This window comes from Sparassis crispa, assembly GCF_003851025.1.
Source record: "Sparassis crispa DNA, contig_000002F, whole genome shotgun sequence".
Lineage (NCBI taxonomy): Eukaryota > Fungi > Basidiomycota > Agaricomycetes > Polyporales > Sparassidaceae > Sparassis > Sparassis crispa.
Genome location: NW_020939749.1, coordinates 2,549,587 through 2,561,453, shown reverse-complemented (window position 1 = coordinate 2,561,453; position 11,867 = coordinate 2,549,587). Strand labels below are relative to the sequence as shown.

At 60.6% G+C, this 11,867-nt stretch overlaps 4 protein-coding genes across 4 annotated transcripts; 2 read left to right on the top strand and 2 right to left on the bottom strand.

The window, feature by feature from the left end:
• Positions 1 to 2,250: 2,250 nt before the first annotated feature.
• SCP_0308580 (hypothetical protein) lies at positions 2,251 to 3,488 on the bottom strand (the record flags this gene model as incomplete). The annotated part of the gene is made up of 5 exons (XM_027756244.1): positions 2,251 to 2,381; positions 2,445 to 2,451; positions 2,518 to 2,605; positions 2,709 to 2,796; positions 2,870 to 3,488. 5 exons carry the CDS (start codon positions 3,486 to 3,488, stop codon positions 2,251 to 2,253), a joined length of 933 nt encoding a protein of 310 aa, XP_027612045.1.
• A 424-nt stretch (positions 3,489 to 3,912) lies between these two features.
• SCP_0308570 (alpha/beta-hydrolase) lies at positions 3,913 to 6,965 on the bottom strand (the record flags this gene model as incomplete). Its single annotated transcript, XM_027756243.1, has 10 exons — positions 3,913 to 4,908; positions 4,978 to 5,638; positions 5,695 to 5,815; positions 5,881 to 6,154; positions 6,205 to 6,276; positions 6,331 to 6,486; positions 6,543 to 6,565; positions 6,627 to 6,713; positions 6,764 to 6,860; positions 6,915 to 6,965. 10 exons carry the CDS (start codon positions 6,963 to 6,965, stop codon positions 3,913 to 3,915), a joined length of 2,538 nt encoding a protein of 845 aa, XP_027612044.1.
• Positions 6,966 to 7,186: 221 nt separating this feature from the next.
• Positions 7,187 to 9,611, top strand: SCP_0308560 (Probable allantoicase; the record flags this gene model as incomplete). Its single annotated transcript, XM_027756242.1, has 12 exons — positions 7,187 to 7,247; positions 7,311 to 7,396; positions 7,452 to 7,540; positions 7,593 to 7,660; positions 7,718 to 7,791; positions 7,846 to 7,962; positions 8,026 to 8,176; positions 8,237 to 8,312; positions 8,386 to 9,242; positions 9,291 to 9,316; positions 9,370 to 9,482; positions 9,533 to 9,611. The coding sequence occupies 12 exons, from the start codon at positions 7,187 to 7,189 to the stop codon at positions 9,609 to 9,611; spliced, it is 1,797 nt and encodes a 598-aa protein (XP_027612043.1).
• A 263-nt stretch (positions 9,612 to 9,874) lies between these two features.
• Positions 9,875 to 11,371, top strand: SCP_0308550 (Methylthioribose-1-phosphate isomerase; the record flags this gene model as incomplete). The annotated part of the gene is made up of 7 exons (XM_027756241.1): positions 9,875 to 10,009; positions 10,062 to 10,484; positions 10,545 to 10,645; positions 10,705 to 10,805; positions 10,864 to 10,910; positions 10,963 to 11,066; positions 11,122 to 11,371. The coding sequence occupies 7 exons, from the start codon at positions 9,875 to 9,877 to the stop codon at positions 11,369 to 11,371; spliced, it is 1,161 nt and encodes a 386-aa protein (XP_027612042.1).
• Positions 11,372 to 11,867: the final 496 nt, after the last annotated feature.

Sequence of the window (11,867 nt, the reverse complement as noted above, 5' to 3'; positions counted from 1 at the left end):
AGCGGGCACCGGCAAGGTGTACAGGTACTGTATTTCTGCATTGGCGAGCTCTTCGTATTCGCGAACACGCAGGCGTTGCCGATGCTCAACAACGTTGCGCGCTGACGTTTCACCTGGCATCCCATGATGGTCATTGGTGGACTGGGGCACACATATGGGGTCAGACCCTCCAGGCCTCACGTTGCCGTAAATATCTCCACTGGATTGTAGCCGATGGGGCAACTCGGGAGAGGACAGCTCCGTGGTAAATGCCATTTGACCCCTTATCTGTTCTCGTGGGTCGCTGACTCGTGTGCTTCCTGTCTCGATTTCCGAACTCCAGTTGGGCTGGTTGCCCTGGTAAGCCCATTAAGTTTCCGCCGCGGCGGCTCAATTCAAGTACTCTTCGTAGAATTGAGTGGATCCTCAGCGAGGCCCGCCGCTATCGAGCACTCTCCCAGTTCTGCGTCCAAATCGATGTCGTTATCGCCCGAAGACGCGATGATGGCAGACGCACACGTTCCCTGACAAATTCAACTTCAAATTGGAACGAACTGGCTTGGTCACTGATCCCACAGAACTTGGGCAAAGTGACAGCGAGCCCAGACTGTGCACCGCATGACGCCCCGATGACACCCTTTCCCCATCTGAGCGCGGGGTCCCTCGTATCGTGATCACCCGAGGGCCAAAGCAGGTCTGAGCAATCAAAACACTGGCAGGAGGCCGCCATATCGGGATCAACGCCAGCCCACCCGCAGGCACCCACTCTGATATTACTGCGTTCGCACCGCTGCCACAAAAGGTCCACTAGAATAGCAGGCGAGCATGCGGTGCGCCGACCTGCATGGTGATCGCCCTCGCCGCCGCCGCCAGCCAGCCTGGGTTGCGGCTCTCCGTTCAGGCGGTCTCTGCCAGTGCGTCATGTCGGGCTCAGATTGCGATCCGCGGCGTCTCGTCGTATCGTATCTCTATCTGGATTCCTCTTCCTCCCAGCGCAAACGCGCGTCGAGAGACTCTACAGTAATATCTCTGATATGCAGCACCGAGCGGCCCCCTGCGGGGACACTGGCACCGGTGGTGTGATGCACGCCGCATCAATCGCAAAGACACAGACGCGCGAAGAGCAGTGCACCTTCCACTTCCCCATTCTGACGGGAACGAAGGTGGGTCACGCCGCCTTCTCGGTACATACACAGTTTGGACAACGCGGGGGCCCAGTGCAGAAGCGCGAAAACGCGCAGCCGAGGAAACGCTACGATTGAATTGCGATAGCGTTTCGCGCCGCCCGGTGGAGATATGCGGATAATAGCTGGCTGGCCGGCCTGCAGCGAATGGCCTTCGCGTGCGCAGCACACCGGCTCAATCCCAGCCGGCTCATCAGAACGCGTCGGCGCATCGTGCATAGGACCACAGTGGTAGCGGTAGCAGCAGCAGCCGAGTGGTCCCCTTGCGCTCAGAAGCATGCATCGCATTCTGCGCTGCACCCGGCACCGCGCAGGGATCACGATAAGCATCACGATACGCACCCCCTCCGGAGATGGGCGCAGTCGCAGGGAGCGCACGTCGGGCTCGCTGAGGAGCAGTCAGCGGCGCTGACGCCCCCCCGAGCGCGATCCCTCATCGACGCCAGTTCCTCCCAGCCGGCCCCGGCGCATCGTGCATGGGACCACAGTGGTAGCGGTAGCAGCAGCAGCGCCGAGTGGTTCCCCCACCCCGGGCTAGAAGCATGCATCGCATTCTGTGCCGCAGGGATCACGATAAGCATCACGATACGCACCCACTCCGGAGATGGGCGCGCGCGTCGGGCGCCCGTTCCTCCCTCGACGCGCGACAGACGCCGCCGCCGCCACGCACGCCGAACCACACCGACGGGCGACGGGCGGGCGCGCGGTGCGGGTCGCCCAGGCCCGCGCCGGCCCAGCTCCGCGGACTCGGTGCGCACGCACTCACGATGGCCGCGCTGGTGCCGGTCTGTCGACGGGGGGGCCCACGCGCATCCCGCGAACGGTGCACTACTGATGGCACCGCAGCGAAGCTTTCTGCACCGGCCCCTCGTTCGCACTTGCCTAATTACACGCGCGCGCACGTGGGCGCGTTTATCGATAGGTGACAGGTGCTGCGGATAAGTAGCGGTGGTATACTGGTTAGTCTACAGGGACACAGCGGCGGTGGATGCATGACAGGACAGGGACACGAGAGAAGAGACGCGGCGGCCCGGCAGGGGGGCGGGGTGGCAGCGATAGCGGAGAAGCGCATGGCGTGGGCGAGGCGTCAGGGCGTCCTGCGGCCACTGCGCTCTGTGGAATTGCTCCTGTTTTCCCACTCGTCTTCGGGGGAGAGGCGTGCGGCGCTCGCGGCGGCTTCGCTCGTCTGTCGACACTCGGCGCCGCCGTCGGAACGCCCTGTGGAGGGGGAGAGGGTCAGCGTAACCGGCGCACGGTCGAGAGGGCGTGGCGGACACGTACAATGTCTCTGGGCGCGGGGTGCGTGTTAGCAGTTAGCGAGGATCGGATTATGGAGTGTGTGCAGGGCACGTACGTTGAGCGCGTCTAGCCTGCTGAAGTTCTTCCCACAGCCTTGACACAGGTGTCCTTGGGATCTCGATGCGTGGAGTGCCTGATGCCTCCTGTGGGGCAGAATGCAGTGTATGAGCACGGTTCGATTCGCACGGGCTGTGGACGCGAGGGGGGGGGCACACGTTGGGGGAAGCGAATTGGAGTGATACGCACCTGCAGTCGTGCTGGCGGGCGAAGCCCTTGTTGCAGCCGGGCCACTCGCAGAGGAAGGGCCGCTCGGCGGTGTGGGAGCGGAGATGGCCTGTGACGGGGCGTGGCAGGCAGGGCGGTCAGGCTCGGGAAAGGAGGGGGAAAGGGCACGCGGGTGAACGCACCTCGGAGGTTGAAGCGGCGGGTGAAGGTGCTGCCGCAGCCGGGGACGGGACACACAAAGTGGGCCTCGTTTCTGCGGCGGCTGGCGCTGGCGGCCTGGGTGGCGCTGGTGGTGACCTGCTGCTTCTCGACCTGGAGGATGGGGGGGAGGCGCGGGACGGCGGTGGCCGAGTACGGCTGGTGGGAGGCGGGGGCACGGGTCGGGGACGCGGTGGGCTGGGTGGACGGGAGCTGGACGCTGTGATAGAGGTAGGGGTCTGTGGACGCGCGGCGGGGCGTATCTGGGGAGGTGGGTCTGAGGGAGTGCCGCGAAGATGCAGGAATCGGGCGAGACGCGTGCGGATGGGGAGTCGGGAGCGAATTGGCGTGGAGAGGCCAGCCCGCGGACACTGGATAGTCGGAGGAGGTGCCCATGGGGTAGCGCGACTGGGAGCGGGACGAGGAGGGCGAGGCGTTGGGCGGCGCTCGTGGGCTGTCCGGGTCAGAGCCAGGCGGGTGGTTACAATCGCGCGAGAGAGAGTAGCTCGGGTGGAGATGGGGCATGTCGGGGGAGTGGGAGGGAGAGTGGTGGAGAGAGGGCAGAGAAGAAGAGGGACACAACGCGGCGGGGTGCACTTCCATGTCAGAATGTGCACAGACGCTGAGGTGCCTATCCGAAGCTTGTGCCTCGGGGAGCGCTCGCTCGCAAGATAATCTTCCTCGGTGGCTTGCCCGCGGTATTTGTACGCAGGGGAGTCGGGGAAGAGGACATCGAGTACAGCCACTCGCCCATATATGGCAGCGCCGCCGGCACTTTTCCTGATCCGCCCTCACACACATCCGCGAGCCTACCCTGGCGGCCGCCTCAGCGCTCTACCGCTCCTCGATCTCCCCGGTCTGATATCGCGTACTCCACACAAGCTCCTGTCGCACCTCGGCCTCGTCTTCACCTCCGCCGTCCATCCTCGTCCAATAATTCGTTTCCATTACATTCGATACACCTCTGATTCGCCGTACGCAACGCTACAATTAGTGATACAACCATCCCCGCGCGTCATCGCTCTATTTACTTCACCGCGTCCGTAAATGTCACCAGATGCGCATCCAGCAGCCGCCGCCGTCTCATCAGCTCAGACTCTGATATCGTCTGCCCCGCCTTCCCCGGCGTCCCCGCCCCACTCCTCGCAGGCGACGGTCGCCCTCCGCTCCCCGTCCCTTGCCCGTTCGCCTGCGACGGAATAAGGTGCAACAGGTCAATCCGCTGCGTCGGCGTCCCCTCCCGCACCCCTCCCTCCATCCCCGCTCCATCCCCCCGGTGCGGGCTGTGAGACTTTCTCGCACCCGCAGCCGGTGACCCAGTCCTCCCCGCCTTCGTCTTCTCCTCGAGCTCGTGCACAGACGACGGCGGCGACGACCGCTTCTTCGGCGAAAACGTCAGCAAGTCGTCCGTCTCCGTCTCGCTCGCAGACACCGCCCCCTCCCCGTTCGGAACGTGCTCCTTCAGCTCGCGCCGCACCGGCGACCCGCGCTTCGTGCCCGCCGACCCGTTCGCGCCCTCGTGTCTCGTCGCCGCCGCCGCCGCCCCCTCCCTCTTCGCGAACGCCTCGTCGATCCAGTCTCCAAGGTCGTACAGCACATCCCCCGCCTCCCGCATCAGCATCGGCATCTGCAGGTACCCGTGGCTCCAATCAGAGTAGATCTGCATCTGCACCCAGTCCTCGTCGCCCTGCCCAGCGAGCACCTCGCCCTCGCGCCGCAGCGCCCGCAGCGCCTCGTCCGTGTCCGCATCCCTGACGCTCATCCGCAGGTGCTCCCCGAACCGCGCAGCCGGCCCCGCCAGCGCGACCTCGAGCTCCTCCCGCCGCGCGCGCTTCGCCTCGCGCACGCGCCCCGCAAAGATCACCGTGTCGTCCACGAACGGGTCCTTCTCCCCGCACGTCATCAGCAGCGGCGGGAACTGCGCCAGCAGCCCGCTCGGCGCGAGGATCGGCGAGATGCGGTAGTCCGTCGCGAACTCGGGGTTGCGGTGCGGCCCGATGTACAGGATGGCCATGGAACGCATCTGTCAGATCCGACCAGTCGGACGCATCAGTCACCGCCAAGCGACGAACGCGACGAAACAACCGCTCACCATGCTCGGGGAGATGATGCGATCCTGAAAATACCCAGTGCGGCTGGTCATGGTGAGTCTGGTGCCGAGCGGGACGTTCTGCGCCGCCGCCGCCGGCAATTGGGCAGCGGCGGCCTCGGCCGTGCGCTCTGCTTCCTCCTTCGGCCCGTCGAGCGCCGCCTGGTCGTCGAACTGGAATCGCACCCTCGCCTGGAGAGGCTTCTCCTCTTCGCGAGTGGGCACGACCGTCGCCGCGTCGTCCTCCACATCGGCCACGTCGCCGGGCTCCTCGACCGCGGAGCGATCGCGGTGCGCACGGGCCTCGGCCTTCGCCGCCTTGACGCTGACACTCGCGCGGTGCGGCCGTCCACTGCTGGGCCTCTCCGCGGTCGGGGACCCCAAATTGCGGATCGTATCCCGCCAGCTCTTACGCCTGCGCAGCTTGCGGTCGCCGACCATGGACAGCGGGCTGATGTGCCCCAGGTGGTCCTTCTGCTCGACGAGCCCGCGGAGGTGGCCCGTGGACTGCTCCGTGCGCAGTACCCGGAGGTTCTCGGGCGACATCCACGATGTGAAATTGAAGTCCAGCGTCGCATAGTTCAGCATCAGCGCCACAGGGTGCGGCACGACGATCTGTGTCTCCAAGATTTTCAGCATGACGTTTACGGCGATGTGAGCGCCTCTGAAAAATATAATCCGTTAGCAATGACTGGCTTGATAAAACTGCGAGGGACTGACGCCGAGTCTCCTGAGAACACGACGTTGAACTTTGCGCCACTCATGCCGATGAGCTGGCCGCCGGTCTCTACCAACACACGGTACGCATCAAAACACTCATCAATCGCATAGGGGTACGGATCTGTTGGGAGCGAAGTTGCAGTGAGTATCCTCCATCATTGGCGCATATCACGACCAGAAACGTACACTCCGGCGCCTTGCCATAATCAATGGACAGCACTGGCTTGCCGGTGCGCACCGCCCACATACGCAGACGGTCCTCGTGATGCTCTGGCGTCATGGAGATGAAGCCACCTCCGGGAAAGTCGAGTATCAAATCAGTCGCGCGCGCGAGATGATGTTCTGGAGGAGCGAAGAACAACCAAGCCACTATAGGTCGGGTATACGTCGAGTCGCCAGGGCGGGGCAGGAAGAGCCGCCGGCGGATTGTGACCTTTGGTAGATGAGTGATAGCGCGGATCTGAGATGGATCAGTCACAGACGAGACGAGCGGGGAGAGTGGGGACATACATAAGGATTGGTTGTCTTCTCCCATGTGGTGCGGAGCATCTCGACCGTAGGGACAGCGCGGAATTTGCGAACCTGGTGACTTGGACGTCAGTAATGCGAGCGTAGACGATGTGGGCAGAGACAAACCTTCTCATCGGCCTCAGTAGCATATATTATGTAGTATAGGGAAAACAGAACGGAACAGAGGTCTTTAAGCCATTTCGGGCGTATGGTCATCGCGGTAGCGAAGCCAGCGTCGAGCCCGGTAATGATCCATGTAGCACGGTAATAAGATGGGGAATACTAAAGGCAGAAGTCAGCAAGCCTGAGTTGCGGGAGTTTACTCGGTCTAGGCTCACTAGATTTGCAAGAGGTTCTGGGGCTGGAATAGAAAGCGGACAGAATGCGTGAATTTTCGGTCAGATATCAAGCGCAATACTCACATCCAAGACCTAGTATCTTGTCGAGATGTCGAACGGCATATACGCCGGTCAGGGTGCTCACAACAAGCTGCCAAGGCGTGAAGCGTTCTGCAACGCAGGCTCAGACGCCGTTGGGGGAAAACGGGGAAAGCACTCACTCAGGACTCTATTCGCACGTCTCATCCATAATATAGAAGGGCCGTTTGGATTTCCATGGAGGATGCGCCACAGCCAGAAGATGATCACGATGAAGACCTAAAAGCAGGCGTTAGACGTGCGGAGAAGGGCAGAAGGGGAGACGGTGCGCACCTGGGAGCGCTTCCAGGACGGACTTGGGCTGCCCAGGAGATGGTCAATCATGGCTGTGGTGGGAGAAGGAGCCTGGCGAGTGCATGAGGGACTTTGTCCAGTACATGAGAGGCCAGCAGACGCATGTGATTGTTTCAGCCACCACAGAGAGAACGATGACTGATCGGGACTGACACACCGACGGCCACCTGTCTACTTTTGGCAACTCAGTTCCTTGATCTCCCCGCCAGCTGTCTCCTGCCAGCAGCACTCGGACGCGTGAATTAAATAATATGGTGCACGTCGAACGGATCCCGTTGGATCGCTTTGCGGAGACGTTCTCCACAGCCATCGGTGCGCACGCCCCGCCTGCAGCCAGCTTCCCTCACGCCGATCCTGATTTCTCCGCTATCGCAGAACTCTCCAGCGTCGCGCTCGGAGGCTGCGTCGTCTCCGTCTCCGACGAGTTCTTCGCAGACGCCTTCCATCTGCTGCTCGTGCAGGTGCGTGTCCCATGCTCGCTCCGCTGCATCCAAGCTCCGTGACACCCGCGGCAAGCCTGCGCCCAGTCTGCAGGGGCAGTTCGGCCCGAAGGGCGCCCTCTACAGTGGCTGGGAGACCCGCCGCCACAACCCGGCCCATGACTGGCGAGTACCTCCCGTCATGCATCCAGTGAACCTCGTCCATATGAATCGCCAGGTGCATCATCAAATTGGGCACCACCGGCTCCGTCTTCGGCTTCGACGTCGATACCGCTCACTTCAATGGTGTGTCGATCATGTGCGCCCGTCCACCCTGCACGCAGTTCTGAAACCACGACCCAGGCAACGAAGCACCGCAAGTGTCTGTCGATGCGCTCTACTCCCCCGACCTCGCACCGCAAGCGGACGATTCTCGAGTGAGTGAGGCGTTTCCGCGTGCTGCCCAGAATTGCCTGATCGCTCTGTCGCAGTGGTCAGAAATCCTGCCAAAGGTCGCTCTGGGTCCCAGCTCTAGGCATCTATTCAAGATCCCACCATCCTCCGGCGTGAACTATGTCAAGTTGAACATGTATCCTGACGGAGGAATCGTATGCCAGATCTCCCCTCGAGCATGCTAGCGATTACTGAGTAAAATGCTTCACATCTCCAAGGCTCGGTTCCGCGCTTATGGTCTAGTTACCCCCGTTTATCCTGCTGCCGACACCGCCTTCGACCTAGCCCACGTATTTTCGGGTGGTCGAGTGGTGTACACGTCGGATCAGCACTTTGGTGTTGGATCCAACCTCATACTCCCTGGACGAGGTATGTCGTCTCATAGAGAATAAGTAAGTCCATCTGGTCTGATTACTCGCCCCAACACAGGAAAGGACATGGGTGATGGCTGGGAAACTAAGCGAAGTCGTGAAAAAGGCCACAAAGACTGGGCTATCATCAAACTGTCAGTCCCTAAACAATCTCTCCGCACGGCACATTTCGTCAAACCCGCTAATCCCCTGCACCCCTCTCGACAGCGGCGCCGTCGGGTATCTGACGCACGCGGAGATCGACACCGCGCACTTCAAGGGCAACTTCCCCGAATCGTGCGAGCTGCACGGCGCGCGTAGCGACGATCTCGTCCCCAGCACCATACCCGCGGAAGAATGGATCCAGATCCTTCCGCGGACCAAGCTCGGCCCGCACCGCCAGCACCACTTCCAGCTGCAGAACGTGGACGGCGTCCCGATCTCGCACGTCAGGATCACCATCCACCCCGATGGAGGTATCAAGCGCGTCCGGCTCATAGGTACGCGAGCGATCGGTACCCCTTCCCCAGTCGGCAACGCAGCAATAGTGGCTAATATTACCGGGGGCGCGGTTGTGGACGCGACCGCGACTGAGGCTCCGCCGTCGCTGAGGGCGTCAGGACCTGTGATCCCGGCCTTGCCGCTTACCCCGGAGGCCTTCGCGCCATTCGGCCAGGTCATCCAGGCTTACGCGGACGTCAATGCGGTGCCCTCGCCGCGCACGACGCGCATCACGGGCGCGAACCAGGGCACGGCGGTCAAGTTGCACAAGCTCGCGCAGCTAGAATCGTCATACCCTCCAGGATCGGGCGCCTCGTCGGGCTTGTCTGTGTACCGCTGCAAGCCCGTCGACGTGCGGCCCGGCGGACAGTGGGAAGTGAAGTTACTCGAGCGGCACCCGTGCACGAACCAGGCGTTCATCCCCATGGGCGCCGGCGCCGGGGACGAGGCGTTGGCCGCGCCGGGCACGACTTACCTCGTGGTCGTGGCGCAGAATGGGGAGGACGACAAGCCCGACTTGGGCAGCATGAGGGCGTTCGTCGCCTCTGCTGCCCAGGGGGTCGTGTACAATACCGGCATCTGGCGTGAGTGCGTCCTTACACATCCTGAACGCTGACTCAAACTCTGTGTAGACCATCCTATGGCTGTGGTGGGCGCGGTACGTCGAGACGCTGTTTGCGAGATGTGATAGTTATTGACTGCTTCGTCTAGCCCATCGATTTCACCTGCGTGGAAACGCAGGTCGGTGACGGGGCCGCGCTCGACTGTGAGATTGTCGATTTGGACGGCTCGTCTGGGTATCATAGAGTTCAACTCCCAGGACTGTGAGAGATTTACTACGTTGTGCTACAGCAGCTGTATGTTGGATTATCAGTGAACACACTACGAAGTTTTGCGCAAGCATACGCAGTCGTACTGTCGGCGTAAATCAAACTGTAGCCGGCCCCGGATAGTTGAAAAGGCACCTCGGGGACAAAGTGCAACGAAGGATCATAAACTTTGCGGTTGACGAACTCGGAAGAGAATCCAACTGAACTGTTCAGCCACTAGTCGAACGTGGGCGCGAGATTCATCTCAGATTGCGTTTGGTAGCACGTGTTTAGATAAGATCAGAGGCTTTTCATCTGCAGATGCTTTACCATCTCGAATCTCCTGTATATTTTTCTCTGCCCTCTTCCCGCTCGTAGGCTACACGCAGCCACCGCCAGCTCAAAATATGGCGCCTCTGAGCTCAATCCGCACCTCTGGCGACAAGATTGAGATCGTCAACCAGCTCCTGCTGCCACACACAACGGAATTCATCGAGATCGACACCATCCAGCAGGCCCACGATGCGATCAAGTCCATGAAGGTGCGTGCAGCGACCTTCCACAGTCCTCCTTGACATCACAGAGCGCAAGTAGATCCGCGGTGCACCCGCCATCGCGTCTTTGGCCGCACTCTCAATCGCCTCGCATCTGTCGCGCGCGTTGCAGGCCTCCCCGGCGCCGGAGTTCCTCTCCTCGCCGAGCGCACTGAAGGAACACGTCGAGCCACAGCTCGCGCTCCTGTCCACGGCACGTCCCACTGCAGTCAACCTCGGTGCAGCGACGCGACGTCTCACAAAGACGCTCGATGCTGCGATCGATGCGGGGAAGGACGCGCGTGCGATTGCGGCGGACCTCATCGCGGAGGGGAGGAGGATAGACGACGAGGACGTAGTCCGGAACAGGCAGATGTCGAAGTGGGGCGGGGAATGGCTAGTAGAGCGGGTGAAGAAGACGGGTGCGACGGGTGCGGATCTGAACGTCGTGACTGTGTGCAATACGGGGTCGCTGGCGACGTCGGTGAGGCCTTGCGTTCCGCCCTGCTGTGAGCATGCTTACCGAGGGCTGCATCTCTTGTAGGGATACGGAACCGCGTTGGGACTGATCACTTACCTGCACGAGACGGGGAAGTTGAAGCAGGCGTATTATACCCAGTCCACACCTTATCATCAGGGGTCGCGGTGAGATAATTTGGAAGTACTTCGTATTTTGAGTCAGATGCTGAGGTTCGGTATGTCAGACTTACAGCCTTTGAGCTCCAAACGCTCAAAATACCCTCCACTATGCTTTGCGACAGCATGGTCGGCTCGCTATTCCAGCATCACGACATCCACGCTGTAGGTAAGTGCCTGGATAATCATCAAAGTGAGGTAGACTGATCCTAGTTTGCTCCGGCCAGTGGTTGGCGCAGATAGGATAGCTAGGAACGGGGATACCGCGAACAAGGTCCGCGCTCTCTCGACCTCTGTCTTAAACTGGGGCTCATCTCGCTCGGAAGGTTGGAACATATAACGCAGCCGTCCTTGCCTCACGACACATGATTCCATTCATCGTCGTTGCGCCAATAAGCACCATCGACCTGGACGTTCCGAACGGCAGTGTGTAAGTCGTCTCGATTCCCGCCAATAAACGTCGATAGTCTGATCCCAGTGTGTAGTATACCTATCGAGCAGCGGCCAGCTTTGGAGGCATGCCTCGTGCGCGGTGCCCTCTATCCACCGACTACCAACGCGCAAGGGATCAAAGAACAGGCTACGGTGATGGTGACACCATCTGACCTTGAAGGGGTGTACAATCCAAGCTTCGACGTGACGCCTTCGGATCTCATCACCGCTATTGTGACCGAGAAGGGCGTGGCTGTGAAGAAGGATGGAGAGAATACCTTTGACTTGACAGAAGTTGTATGATAAGACCTATTCTAGGGTTAGGTCTAAAGTTTGGTGCTTATCGACAGTCGCGATTTGCTCCCGACATTCAAGTAGATGTTCTCAACTGGAATATTGTTTGCCATATTTCTGCTCTGCCGAACATCAGCGGGAGTATTGGGGTACCTGGGACCTGGCCATATGTGAAGAAACATCATTCACGACATGTTGAAACATTGAATGTTGAACGTTGAGAAACCAAACGATGCTTGGTTCAACACGAAGACCAGTTTCGCAAGTGGCTTGGGGCTCGGAACTGCGACGCAGCTGCTGAAATCACAACTGCGAAGGACGCGGTGAGTCTCTCGTAAACGTTATGAGAAAAGCTTGGATGCCCGGAGCGAGGTCGGCATAAGAATAGTATCGACAGGGTTTGCTGGTATGATCGGCGTGGAAATAAAGCATCACTATGGAGACCTACACAATGGCTATGATCCCCGAGCAAGACCATGATTATGCCGTCGCCAGCTCAAACCGG